Genomic DNA, 13,924 nt, shown 5'->3' on the forward strand with positions numbered 1-13,924 from the left:
TGGATAGGGAGGAAGCCAGGCTGGACGCTTCTGCTCCAATGCCCAGTGATTCTGTATTTACCCTCTGTCACTTCATATTCCTCAGACCACCCCGACAGGAGAGTCCTATGCAACTGCAGTTACTGGCAAAAATGGGAGGGAACTAGCCCAGTCAGAGCACTCTGCCCTTACTATCCGGCCTTGGAGAGTGGGAAGGGTAGAGAGCGAACCGCTCTGTCCGATCCAGACCCCGTATTCCCGAAGCCAACAAGCGGCTCTCAGAGCCGCTTACTGAGCCTGGACTGCGCGTCCCATGATGCCCCGGGCTGGGCGGCTGCCGTAAAGCGGTTCGCCGGGTGCGACGCGAGTACCGGCTGCGCGCCTCTCCGGGAGCCGCGAGCGCCACCGCCCCCTGTGAGGAGGCACTGCCGGTCCCGGGCCGCGCTCCCTCCCTCTCCGGCGCTCTCCCCTCCGGAAATCCGGGTTCCCTCAGGTGGTCGCGGCGGCGGCGGCGGCCTCCTCATGCCAGGCCGCGGGGGGAGGGGGCGGCCTGGCGGCAGTGGCGGGGGCGGCACGGGCCACCGAAAGCGGGGCCATGGAGCCCAGGGAGTCGGGGAAGGTAGGCCTGGAAGGGCCCGGGGGCCGCCACTCCCCTCCCGTCGGTCCCAGGTCTGGGCTCCGGTGAGGCAGGCGCTACAGGCGGAGTCCGCACAGATGAGCCAGCCTTGCAGGGAAGGACTCGCCCGCTCGCCCGCCTCTTCGTTCGCTCTCCGGGCGAGTCCCGCGCAGCCTTCCGCTCCCTCCCTCCGCGGCTGGCTCAGCCGCGCTCTGCCGAGTGGTCGCCCCCTTTGGTGCTGGGTGGGTGACCCGCTTAGTGGAGTAATGCGAAAGGGCTTCCCGTTTTTCCCAACGTTAGCATTTAGAGGCCTGTGGTGTTTTAAGGCTTTGAGGCTGGATAAGACACCACTGCTGGGAGCCAGGGGAGGGCAGGGTGAGGGCTTGGCCCTGCCTAGATGCCTCTTCCCAAGAAAGGGCTGAGAAGCAAAAGGCTTGGCATCTGGCGTATTTCTTGCCAATTTCTACTTCGTGGAGTATCTGAGTATTTCTGAGAAGCATATCCCATAAACTTTTCTTCAGGCTTTGGACAAGAAGCTGAGTTGTAAGAAAAGCTGGGGAAGAATGCTTGAAGATAGAGTTAAGTGTTTGGCAGGATTGCTAAGAGCTCAGAGTCTGTCAGCAAAGACCAGCGTGGTCGCATGCTCTTGACTTGGAGACCATGGCAGACTTTGGGGACTAAGATCTTTCTGGATATTCTTTGATGCTAGTTCTTGAGGGTTGTTTCTTCTCTGCCCAAAGAGGGATGTCTTCAGCAAACATTTTTGAATGCGGATTGAGTCTCTTCTTTTTAAAAAAATTGCTCATTTAATAAGCCTTTGTGGTTAGGGGTTTAAGTTGACGGAGATTCTGGAAGTACAGGATAAATATGAAATGACCACTTTCCTCTAGGAACTCTCCTGCATTTTTCACCTTGGTAACATGGACAAGTGCGGCAAGGTGGCCCCACAGACAAAAGAGAGAAAGAATCAGGAGGGTATTTTGATGCTGTACTTTTTCCTGGGAAGACTGCGAAAGACTGAATTACAAAAGAAGTTACTCCTTGCTTAAGCATCTTTTCCTTACTCAGTCCTCTCCACAATGCATTTTCCAGATGTAACAACCTATAAACAGTCCAGGACAATAAAGCCCAACAACGTAACCAAAGAAAGATTGAAGATGACCTGCCTGCCAGCCTCATACTAAGCACTTTAGGGCAGCAATCCCCAGCGTTTTTGGTGCCAGGGACTGGTTATCTGAAGGACAATTTTTCCACGGACCAGAGGGGAATATTGTTGGGGGAAGGGTGGTGACAGATGTGGGAGATGGTTTCAGGATTATTCAAGCACATTGTATTTATTGTATACTTTTTATTATTATTACATCAGCTCCACCTCAGATCATTCAGCATTAGATCCTGGAGGTTGGGGGACCCCTGCTTTGCTAAGCTGTGCCATGCTAAGTCACTTTAGTCGTGTCCAACTTTTTGCAACCCTAAGGACTGTAGCCTGCCAGGCTCCTCTGTCCATGGGATTCTCCAGGCAACAACACTGGAATGGGTTGCCATGCCCTCCTCCAGGGGATCTTCCCAACCCAGGGATCTGACCATTGTCTGTTACGGCTCCTGCATTGGCAGGTGGATTCTTTACCACTAACACCAACTGGGAGGGCTTTCCTGGTGGCTCAGATGGTACAGAGTATGCCTGCAGTGCGGGAAACCCAGGTTTGATCCCTGGGTTGGGAAGATATCCTGGAGAAGGAAATGGCAACCTGCTCCAGTATTCTTGCCTGGAAAAACCCCATGGATGGAGGAACCTGGCAGGCTACAGTCCATAGGGTCACAAAGAATCGGACGCGACTGAGTGACTTCACTTCACCACCTGGGAAGCCCCAAGTCCTGCTTTAGGGGATACCAGAAATGTAAAGGAAATGGCCCTTGCCCTCAGGTAATATCCGAGGTTTAGTTTAAACTGAACCTGATTTTGGACAGGGGAAGCAAAATGTAGTGGGAAAGAAGGGCTATAAACAATTGGCATTGCAAATTGGAATTAGTGATTTGAGGTTGATTTCAAGTGATTCTGTCCATTTGTAGACTTTCTTAGTCTTTAGTATGAGAAGAGAAAACTACAAATGTTTTGGGAAGTGGAAGACAAATATGTCCTTTTCAGGAAAGTGAAAGTCACTTAGTCATGTCTGACTCTTTGCACCCCTATGGACTTCCATGGAATTCTCCAGGCCAGAATACTGGGTAGCCTTTCCCTTCTCCAGGGGATCTTCTCCACCCAGGGATTGAACCCAGGTCTCCCGCATTGCAGGCAGCTTCTTTACCAGCTGAACCACAAGGGAAGCCCAAGAATACTCAAGTGGGTAGCCTGTCCCTTCTTCAGGGGATCTTCCTGACCAAGGAATCGAACCGGGGTCTCCTGCATTGTAGGTGGATTCTTTACCAACTGAGCTATGAGGGAAATCCTTTTCAGGCCCAATCACTACTTGAAACCCTTGGGGACTGGAAATTTCATTCTTGATTCTAATCCTGATTGCAGAATATCAAAAGGACACCCTTTCCAGATGTATCAGTTTTTTTAGCTTGGGGAATGAGAATGTTATTCAAAGATAAAGTGATTACAGAACAAACTAGACATGTAAGATGCATTGCAAACGATTGATGATAACTAAGGCCCGGGTAGAATAACTGTGCTCTTCTAAAAGTGAAAGTGTTAGTCACTCAGTTGTATCCAACTCTTTGCAGCCCCATGGACTGAAGCCTACTAGTCTCCTTTGTCCATGGCATTCTCCAGGAAAGAGTACGGGAATGGATAGCCATTCCCTTCTTCAGGGGATCTTCCCAATCTAGGGATTGAACTGAGTTCTCCTGCGCGGCAGGCAGATTCTTTACTGTCTGAGACGCCAGGGAAAGTTCCATTCTTTATATCACTCTTTTGGCTCAAAGTTGGAAGAATGGGGGGTACATGTGAGGTATTATTGGTCTGTTACTAGAATCTTCCTTTGATGCTATTTTGTGATATTTATTAAGTAAAGGCAGTCTTGGCCTATAGGATTGGATGTGGGGTGTCTTGCTTGTCATTGGCAGAAGAATGGATAGAGGTCAGAGACTCCCCCGTCACTCTATACCATTATCCTGTTTCATCTTCTTCCCAGTCCTTATCACTGTATATAAAATTCTCACATTTATTTACTCACATGTTTGCTGATTCACTGCTATATCCCCAGCTAGAATAGTGGAGCAATATATGGCATGTAATAGGTTCTCTGCTTCTGGTAGGTCCATACCATTTCTGTCCTTTATCAAGCCCATCTTTGCATGAAATGTTCCCTTGGTATCTCTAATTTTCTTGAGATCTCTAGTCTTTCCCATTCTGTTCTTTTCCTCTATTTCTTTGCATTGATCGCTAAAGAAGGCTTTCTTATCTCTTCTTGCTATTCTTTGGAACTCTGCATTCAGATGCTTATATATTTCCTTTTCTCCTTTGCTTTTCGCCTCTCTTCTTTTCACAGCTATTTGGAAGGCCTCCCCAGACAGCCATTTTGCTTTTTTGCATTTCTTTTCCATGGGGATGGTCTTGATCCCTGTCTCCTGTACAATGTCACGAACCTCATTCCATAGTTCATCAGGCACTCTATCTATCAGATCTAGGCCCTTAAATCTATTTCTCACTTCCACTGTATAATCATAAGGGATTCGATTTAGGTCATACCTGAATGGTGTAGCAGTTTTCCCTACTTTCTTCAATTTGAGTCTGAATTTGGTAATAAGGAGTTCATGATCTGAGCCACAGTCAGCTCCTAGTCTTGTTTTTGTTGACTGTATACAGCTTCTCCATCTTTGGCTGCAAAGAATATAATCAGTCTGATTTCGGTGTTGACCATCTGGTGATGTCCATGTGTAGAGTCTTCTCTTGTGTTGTTGGAAGAGGGTGTTTGCTATGACCAGTGCATTTTCTTGGCAAAACTATATTAGTCTTTGCCCTGCTTCATGCCGCATTCCAAGGTCAAATTTGCTTGTTACTCCAGGTGTTTCTTGACTTCCTACTTTTGCATTCCAGTCCCCTATAATGAAAAGGACATCTCTTTTGGGTGTTAGTTCTAAAAGGTTCTTGTAGGCCTTCATAAAACCATTCAACTTCAGCTTCTTCAGTGTTACTGGTTGGGGCATAGACTTGGATAACTGTGATATTGAATGGTTTGCCTTGGAGACGAACAGAGATCATTCTGTCGTTTTTGAGATTGCATCCAAGTACTGCATTTCGGACACCTAACCTGCCTCTTGAGAAATCTGTATGCAGGTCAGGAAGCAACAGTTAGAACTGGACATGGAACAACAGACTGGTTCCAAATAGGAAAAGGAGTACGTCAAGGCTGTATATTGTCACCCTGCTTATTTAGCTTATATGCAGAGTACATCATGAGAAACGCTGGACTGGAAGAAACACAAGCTGGAATCAAGATTGCTGGGAGAAATATCAATAACCTCAGATATGCAGATGACACCACCCTTATGGCAGAAAGTGAAGAGGAACTAAAAAGCCTCTTGATGAAAGTGAAAGAGGAGAGTGAAAAAGTTGGCTTAAAGCTCAACATTCAGAAAACGAAGATCATGGCATCCGGTCCCACCACTTCATGGGAAATAGATGGAGAAACAGTGGAAACAGTGTCAGACTTTATTTGGGGGGCCTCCAAAATCACTGCAGATGGTGATTGCAGCCATGAAATTAAAAGACGCTTACTCCTTGGAAGAAAAGTTATGACCAACCTAGATAGTATATTGAAGAGCAGAGACATTACTTTGCCAACAAAGGTCCATCTAGTCAAGGCTATGGTTTTTCCTGTGGTCGTGTATGGATGTGAGAGTTGGACTATGAAGAAGGCTGAGCGCCAAAGAATTGATGCTTTTGAATTGTGTTGGAGAAGACTTGAGAGTCCCTTGGACTGCAAGGAGATCCAACCAGTCCATTGTGAAGGAGATCAACCCTGGGATTTCTTTGGAAGGAATAATGCTAAAGCTGAAGCTCCAGTACTTTGGCCACCTCATGCGAAGCGTTGACTCATTGGAAAAGACTCTGATGCTGGGAGGGATTGGGGGCAGGAGGAGAAGGGGACGACAGAGGATGAGATGGCTGGATGGCATCGCTGACTCGATGGGTGTGAGTCTGAGTGAACTCCGGGAGTTGGTGATGGACAGGGAGGCCTGGCGTGCTGCGATTCATTGGGTCGCAAAGAGTCGGACACGACTGAGCAACTGAACTGAATAGGTTCTTAATATTTTTTGAATGAATGACTCAAAATAGCATCTCTTCAGGGGTCTTTCTTCTGTACGTGCGGGTGCCGTGATGAACACGGTGTTCCGTGTCCGCTGGGAGATATGTTGGTGCTGCCAGATAGGGGTATTTATTGTGTGTTTGTTTATTGCCTCAACATCTCTGGTTCCTAGTTACTGACCTCTAGCAAACCTCCTCCCTTTCCCCTAGAAGTGATTATTCCCTTCTCATTTGCTCTCTGGACCCAGTTTTGTTATTGCACTTATATCACAGTTGTCTGTCACCTCCCAAGGGGTTTTATTCTCCTTGACAAATATGGTGTCTTTTATATCTTAGGATCTCCAAGCACACACAGAAACAAATAAAATGTGTGTTCAGTGAAGAAATGAATTAAATCCCTATGAAATCCTGTGGTGGTGATGGGAGGAAGGGTGGTGATGGTGAACGTGGTTATAAAATAAGATAAGTAGCATAGGCTTCTGAGCACCAGGCATCATAAGGTCTTTCTGCTCAGGGGAAGCAGAAGTGCTTTGCTCCGTGGACAGGAAATGCCTTGAGAAAGAGATGGACTGTGAGTAGGAACTTAAGTGAGTCAGTGGAAGTGGGCAGAATCGGGGAATCTGAAGACTGGGTGTGTGGAGGGAAGAAAGGTATAATACAGGGTTGTGATTACAATTATATTCACCTGACCTGACTGTAGTAGAGGTTCCAGGTGGGGCAATGTCTAGAGCTGAGGAAGGGGAGTCAGGCTCAGATCCAGGGCACTTGGTAGAACTCAGAGCTCTACCTTATAGACAGTAGGAATCACTAAAATAAAACATCCAGGGATATTCCTTGCTGTCTGTGTAGGTAAGAAATTCCTCCTGTTTAAGCAGATTTGTGTGTCTTGTGTAGGTGTGTGTTTTACATTGCAGTCATCACAAGGCTCTTGATATAATATTGGTTAAAAGAGAGGTACCAGGGCCAGGTAATCATCATTCTTGTTGGGAAGATACTTCTTTAGTATCTAAACATTCAGCCCTGGCTGTGCCCTTCGTCCTTGTGGCACTCATAGAGTGATGGGTCTGTCGGCTTTCATTATGCCACCTGTTCCCTCAGGGAGGCAGGGTGGGTGGGAATGAACAGCGAGCCCTGCTTGCCCTTGGTCACACACTCTGACCTGTCCTGATCGGAACAGCTTGCCCTGTTGCCCTGGTGTGCAGTAGTCCTCCTGGGATCTTCCTTCGTTATAATCTTGAGGGTTTTCTACCCCCTTCCCTGCATTGGCTCTCCTTAGGCCATATCCTGTGTGTACCTGTTTCCTGTCTGATTGCCTGCTTTTAGTGGAGCCCATCCTGCAGCGTGCTTGCAGCGGTTTTTTGGAATTATAATCATATTTTGCTTTGGAAGACACTCTGAGAGCAAATAGTTATTTAAAACATACACATTGGCAGTACAATTCTATTGTTGCTTTTAAAACTGTTCATTCATACATGTTCATAGACAAAAGACTGGAAAGTTGCATATCAAATGTCAACACATTCTTTTTCACTAGGGAGATTGTGGATGATCTTAAAGCATTTTTTGTTTTTGTTTTTTGGCTTTCTGTCTAAATTTTCTGCAGTAAATATTGATTTACAAGAAAAATGCTCAAATTATTTTTAAATATACAAATCAATAGTGACTGATAAGAATTATGTATACTGTTTTTTTCAAGAAGCTTCTTTGCTGAAATTAGATATTTCATGTACTTAAAATTGGAATATAAAGTTACAGGCAAATTTTTAAAAATGTACTATAACTTGCTATAAATGGAAATAGCCATTGGACTATTTGGACTTACCAAATAGTCTCCTCAGTGTTGTCACTTTGGAATGGCCAATACCCCAAGGATGTGATTTCCCAAAATGTTTTTCTTTGGGGGAGGTTTTTTTGTTGTTGAGAATTTTATTTATTATTTCTTTGACTAGCTGATAAATACTGGTGGTACAAAATTTAAAAGGATAACCAGCAACAAATTCTGAGTGTTTTCTGATTATTTCTCTTATAACCGCTTGGTTCATGGCTGCAGTGTCTTACTTCTCTGGGGCTATTGATGATACTTTTGTTTTTTACAGATTGCTTTCTCCCTGCCTCACATCCATTTCCTCAGTTCCTCCTCCCCCTGCCCCCAACCCCCATCTGTTTTGGACTCTGTCAGGCGTGAAAGAGCCTTTTGCTATGTCTTGATAGTCCAGTTGTTTGCTGACTCTAAACAGTGGGAACCCAGAATTCTAACTGGAAGCTCTGACCATGTGGGAAGGAGGATCTTGCCATCTTGGAGCCTGTGTAAGGGGTCTGGCATTTGTTGGCAAACAGGTTTCCCCCAGCTCTTGTTATTTTCACCTCACTGCCTTCACTCCCAGGCCAGTGGTTCCTGGCGCGGCCAGGGCCTGAGTCTCTCTAGAGAGACTCAATAAATCCTCTGATTTATTGGTGTAACTTGGGTTGTTCCTCCGTTTGTCTACTGTTGGGTGAGAATTCAGTTTTCTTGGATCTGCTCAGATATTACTTTTTCATCTGCTTTTCAGTTAGCAAAATGATATTGCTATTGTCCCCTTGTTGTGTTGTCCATCCTAGTGGGTGTATCATTTGGAGTTTTTTTCATGGGAAGAGGGTGTCTTTTAAATTCACAGGAGGAAGCAAAATTCAGTGTACTTGTTGAACTTGCTATCTTAATCCAAAACTCCTTGAAACATTTTTTGAATTTCCTTGCCCCTTTCTGGTGGAACCGAGCTCCTTTACAAGCCCCACGGCATGTAGTTCTCAGTTTTAAAGCCTTGCCCATCTTGATCATTGACACATTCACAGGCATAGTTCTCAGTGACATTTGACTATTTTCAGAAATCAGATACATCTTCCTAAGTGGATATTTACCACGTTCAAGATTTTGCAAAAAGAAGCACTGTTGGTTGTTTCTTACGCACTGGCTGAGAAGTAATGGGTCCTGTGGGACAGCAGGTACGGAGCATGCAGGGAGAGGATTGTGAGAGTCCAGAATCAGCCTTCGTTACAGCACTTTGGTGTCAGGGTGTGGCCCTCCCTAGAAGAAGGGGGTCTCTTTCCCTCTGTGACTTGCGCTCAGTGGGAGAGAGCGATGAGGTGCACTCCTGTGTGTAGACTGACGGTACTCCCTCCTCCAGTCTGATCTGTTTCCAGAGTAAATCCCAGTAGGTCCCACCTCTGTTCCCAGGGTGCCCTCAGGCGATCGTGAACACAGCCGTGGAAGACTAAGGAGGAAGTTGGTGCTTACCTGGTGTCATTTTTCCTTCCAGGCTCCTGTGACGTTTGACGACATCACGGTGTACTTGCTTGAGGAGGAGTGGGTGCTGCTGAGTCAGCAACAGAAGGACATCTGTGGTTCTGACAAGCTGGTGGCACCCCTGGGTATGGCTCCTGTTCACTTCCCCACAGCATTCCCAACCATGTCTGACTGCGACGTGCTTGAGAATTGTCTGGAATCCGATCATGTATCCCCCAGCATCTTGACACTGTTTATCCACTCAGTCCTCTATCTGGCTTAACTGCCTGTGGGTTCACACATCACGCTTTCTCTTCTCCACTTAAACTGGCCAAGATAAGTGGGGGAATTGGGTGGGCTAGACCTGGATGCCTCAGCATATCCCAGGGCACTGGGGGCAGGGGAAGCCCCACCTGTGGACCTTGCTGCTGGAAGGTGGGTTTTGTTTCAGTGCCCAGAGGACACTGGAGGCGGTGGGCAGTGGTGGAAAGAAGCCTCAGATCTGCAGTGTGGAAATCTGGTCTCAGTGCTGGTTCTGCCACAAGGCCTGGCCATTAGCCTTGTCGAGACTTGGTGTCTTTCTTCACAAGCTTTCCTTTTTCACAGGCTTGTTGTAGTGGTTTAATGAAATGAAACAACTTAAAAGTTTGTGCCCAAGTAGATAGTTTTCATCTTTTTTATTTTCTGAATGTCCTTTCTCTGCCTCTGTGGATAGACTTCCGGTACCATGGACAGAGGTGATTGTAGTTGGTTGTGTCTATGTGCATATATACCCACTCCAGTGTTCCTGCCTGGAGAATCCCAGGGACAGCGGAGTCTGTGGGGTCACACAGAGTTGGACACGACTGAAGCGACTTAGCAGTAGCAGTAGCAGCATGTGCATATATATTCTTCTGATTTCAATTTGATGAACATCACCATGCCTTTCTTTACTTCTTTTCATCTTGGCCCTTGTCTAAGGCTTATGGGGGCAACAGTCTCAGCTCTCTTTGGATGGAGGGGTTGTGTTCTTTGTGTCTACTAAAAAGTTTGAAAACTGATGATTCTTTTAAATGAGAAGTTGCAAAATAGCGCTGGGCCAGATTTGGCCTACACCTTTTTTCTCTTTCTTTTTTTTTTGGTTTGACTTCTTTAAAATGCTTAAATAAGAGGTTTTCTTGGTGGCTCAGTGGTAAAGAAACCGCCTGCCAATGCAGCAGGCACAGATTTTATCACTGATCCAGGAAGATTCCACATACCTCAGAGCAACTAAGCCCATGCACTACAAGCGTTCAGTCTGCGCTCTAGAGCCCAGAAACAGCAACTACCAAAGCCCACCCACCCTATAGCCTGTGCTCCGCAGCAAGAGAGGCCCCTGCCATGAGAAGCCTACACACCATTAACTCAACAGTAGCCCCTGCTCTCTGCAACTAAAAAGAAAGCCCATGCAGCAAAGAAAACCTAGCACAGCCACAAATAAATCAACAAAATTATATATTTAAAAAAATACTTCAATTAGTTGTCAGTGTTTAGCCATGGAGAGGAACACACAGAAATATGATTTCTGGCTTCTCTTGAAAACTGGGATGGTCTGGCTGTGCTGACCCTGCATTTAACTGATGGCCCCTCCTGAATCTGAGCAGCTGCCCACACCTGGGCTCAGATCCGCAGCCTCCCCTGCTTCCCCCTCCTCCCCACCCCGCACTTGGTTTCCTCAGATTGTTGTCTGGTCCACTCAGCATTTGAGTTTGAGCTTCTGTTCTGAACCAATAGTTTTCATAACCTTTTTAACCTATGTGACCTGGATTCAACCTCATAGTGCTTTTCTCTGTTCCTGACTCAGGACCAACTATTGCCAGCCCGGAGCTGTTCTATAAATTTGAGCGAGGGCCAGAGCCATGGCTCGCCAGTGTCCAAGGTCAGAGGAGTCACTTGAGCCCCAACCCAGGTGAGAGTAGCCCTGTCCCAACCCAGGTGAGAGTAGCCCTGTTCCGGGAGGAGGGGTGCTTTGCTAGAGGGAGGGAGCAGGAAGCTGGGCTCCAGGCCTCTGGCCTCGTCCCCTGCTTCTCCTTGTGCACCAGTTACACAGGAACGCTGCTCCTCCCCCAGCAGTCACTTGATCTAAGGCATGCACACCTCGTTCTCCGCACTCTCATCTCCCTGTAGTGCATTTCTACCTGAGGGTAGATGTTTCTGTGTAACGATATAGTCTAAGTTCCGTGAAGACATGCCTCAGTCTCATTTACCACCATAGTCCCGATGCCAGGAGAGATGCCTGGCAAGCAGTTGCTCAGTACTTGAATGTGGAGTGAACGGGTGAAGGAACGGAGCTGCTAACTCCTGGGGATTGATGTTTGCTTTCCTCCTTGGATAAGCCTGTCCTCTTCAGGGACTGGCTTGGCCAGAGCCAGGCCAGATGGCATCTGTCACCGTGTAAGAGACAGCGTTAACCCAGCCCCTCCTGCTGGAGAAAGGGGAGGTGGAGCTACTTCCTCCAGGAATGGAATCAGGGAAGATTGCTCTCCCCTTGTGGCCTGTCTCAGATGGACCACACAGAGCCCTAGACTTCACAGACACTGACTTGTTTTGGTTTGTGTTTGCTGTGTTTGGCTCTTAAGTTTGGACCTATTGAGTCTATTAGTAGATTTGTGCTTCCGGGGTTCATAATGGACCATTTCGTGGTCCAGTGGCCTGGAGCAAATACTGTCAAGTCCTTGACTGCTGGGCATCTGAACTTGGTGCATGAGAGCAGTTAGAGGTGTCTAAGCTGCATTTCAACTAAGGCGTGAATAAAGAAACTTCTGGTTTAGCTTAGAGAAGAAAATTCTTAGTGAGGTCCTGGGAGTTTTCACCTCTCAGAAGGGATGTGGTGTGAGAGAGGGCTGAAGTAGCCCTCCCAGGGGGAAGGTGCTCCAAGATGGATGCAGCTCAAGGAGAACTCTCTGGGGGCCAAAATTGTCTGCCCAGTAGTGGGGCGGGGGTGCGTTCTCTCACTCTGAAGATACGTGAGCCAAGTGCAGATGCCTGTCTGGCAGGGGTACCAAAGAGGGGGATTCCTGCTAAGTGTGGAGTAGTGGTGTTTGCTTCAGGTACCTCTTTAACCCTACATTCTCTGAGTTCAGTGTTCAGTCTCTAGTAAATAAGTCTGCTCTCCTGAAGGCTGTGCCACTGTCTTAGGCTGCACAGGTCAAATGGTAGAGCTCTCTTTTTGGCCAGGTGTATCTGTCCTTTACATTAGGAAAAAAAGGAACTTTTTCTTAAAGTCCATTTGTTTCTTTGGGGTTAGGCAAAGTGGGCCTGGGGGCTGAGGGCTGGAGAGAAGAGAACACGGACACAGTGGGTCACTTTGTGCCTGTGGTTCCAGCTTTCACAGAAGGTAGATCTGAGCACCTCTGAGTTGCAGTGACTCAACCTGTAGGATTTCAGAGAAAATTCCATCTGTCTCTTTTCTCTAAAGGAAAAACCAAGATGGGCTTCATGGAGGAAATGGACATGCAGCGCCCATCCAGAGAAGCTGGACTCTACCTGCCTCCTCAGAAGGAAGCCTGTCTGTCCTACTTCACCTCAGAGAGAGGCAGCCTCCAGGGAGACTATGCAGGAAGAGGCAGCAAACCCTCCAAACCCCGATCCATCCAGAAGTCATGGTTTGCGCAGTTCCCGTGGTTGGTCATGAATGAGGAGCAGACAGCTCTGTTTTGCTCTGCTTGCCGGGAATACCCATCTGTCAGGGACAAGCGGTCAAGGTTAATAGAAGGTTATACCGGACCATTCAAGGTGGAGACTCTCAAATACCACGCCAAGAGCAAGGCTCACGTGTTCTGTGTCAAGGCCTTGGCGGCACGGGACCCCCTCTGGGCAGCCCGTTTCCAGAGCACCCAGGAGGCGTCTGGTGATATACTGGCCAGCCAGGGGCCCTTCTTCCCTGCAGATTATCCCATATTTTACTCCCCAGGGCCTCTGGGAGCCTGTGATAATGTGGCCCAACTCCTGCCCAGCTCAAGAGCTGCCCTGGGGGACCCTGGAGGGAATGGAGCAATTCCTGCATTGTACCTGGACCACATCCCTGATTTCAGGCAAACAGAAATCATTGATGACATCCACAGTTCCTCAGATGATAACATTTTATGTAATGACTCTGCTGAACCCTGTGGCCAGGTAATATGTTTATAATGATGGGTCAAGGGGGAGGATTCCATGCTGACGACAATGTATATTGCACGATGATGGTGGAACAATTCCATTAGCCATAGCTGCTACTAACATTATCATGTTACCATAAGCTGCCATGCTTCAGCTGTGCCAGGTCTTATTTTAAGTGCTCTACATGTATCAGCCCCTTTATTGGCCACATCAGCCCTACTACTGTTATCTCCTTTTGGCAGATAACAAAACATATTAATGGGTCCAAATACTCTAACTTCTGACATAAACAGAACAGCTACATTCAGAAAAGCCATCTTTATCCAGAATCTAAACTGACACAGAACTCCAGAAATAACCCACAACCACGAAACAGCCACAGAGCTCTTAAATAATCAATGTAAAAGATATGTTTCAGCTTTAACTTTGGACTCATGTTTCTTCAGACTTTGTGTAATGTTTTTTAAATGCTGCACTGAGAGAGTAGAGCAAGCGCAGTTAAACTCATCTTGTTGGGCAAGAGCAAAGATGTAGCCAGAGAACAAGGGCGCTCGTGGTGCTGCCCTCCCCCTGAGCCCCTGGCTGCCAGCCCAGGGCTCTCCTTCCAACCTGCTGCACTCCTGAGACCTCCAGACTCCACTTCTCACCTCAGGCCTGTTTTATCAAATGCAACGGGTTTAGTTTCTGATTCTTTGGA

At 47.2% G+C, this 13,924-nt stretch overlaps 1 protein-coding gene across 2 annotated transcripts in view; it reads left to right on the plus strand.

Moving 5' to 3' along the window:
* The first annotated feature begins 315 nt into the window (after nucleotides 1-315).
* Nucleotides 316-13,924, plus strand: part of ZNF862 (zinc finger protein 862) — a 36,325-nt gene continuing 22,716 nt past the window's right edge. The window contains exons 1-4 of one of the 2 annotated variants that reach the window (XM_069587061.1): nucleotides 316-472; nucleotides 9,143-9,254; nucleotides 10,931-11,035; nucleotides 12,545-13,242. In XM_069587061.1, the coding sequence (XP_069443162.1) occupies nucleotides 12,556-13,242 (687 nt within the window). In that variant the 5' untranslated portion in view covers nucleotides 316-472; nucleotides 9,143-9,254; nucleotides 10,931-11,035; nucleotides 12,545-12,555. Of the gene's footprint in view, nucleotides 599-9,142; nucleotides 9,255-10,930; nucleotides 11,036-12,544; nucleotides 13,243-13,924 lie in introns of both variants that reach the window. The other variant, XM_069587060.1, reaches the window with a different exon arrangement.

The sequence above is a fragment of the Ovis canadensis genome, chromosome 4 (genome assembly GCF_042477335.2).
Source record: "Ovis canadensis isolate MfBH-ARS-UI-01 breed Bighorn chromosome 4, ARS-UI_OviCan_v2, whole genome shotgun sequence".
Classification (NCBI taxonomy): Eukaryota; Metazoa; Chordata; class Mammalia; order Artiodactyla; family Bovidae; genus Ovis; species Ovis canadensis.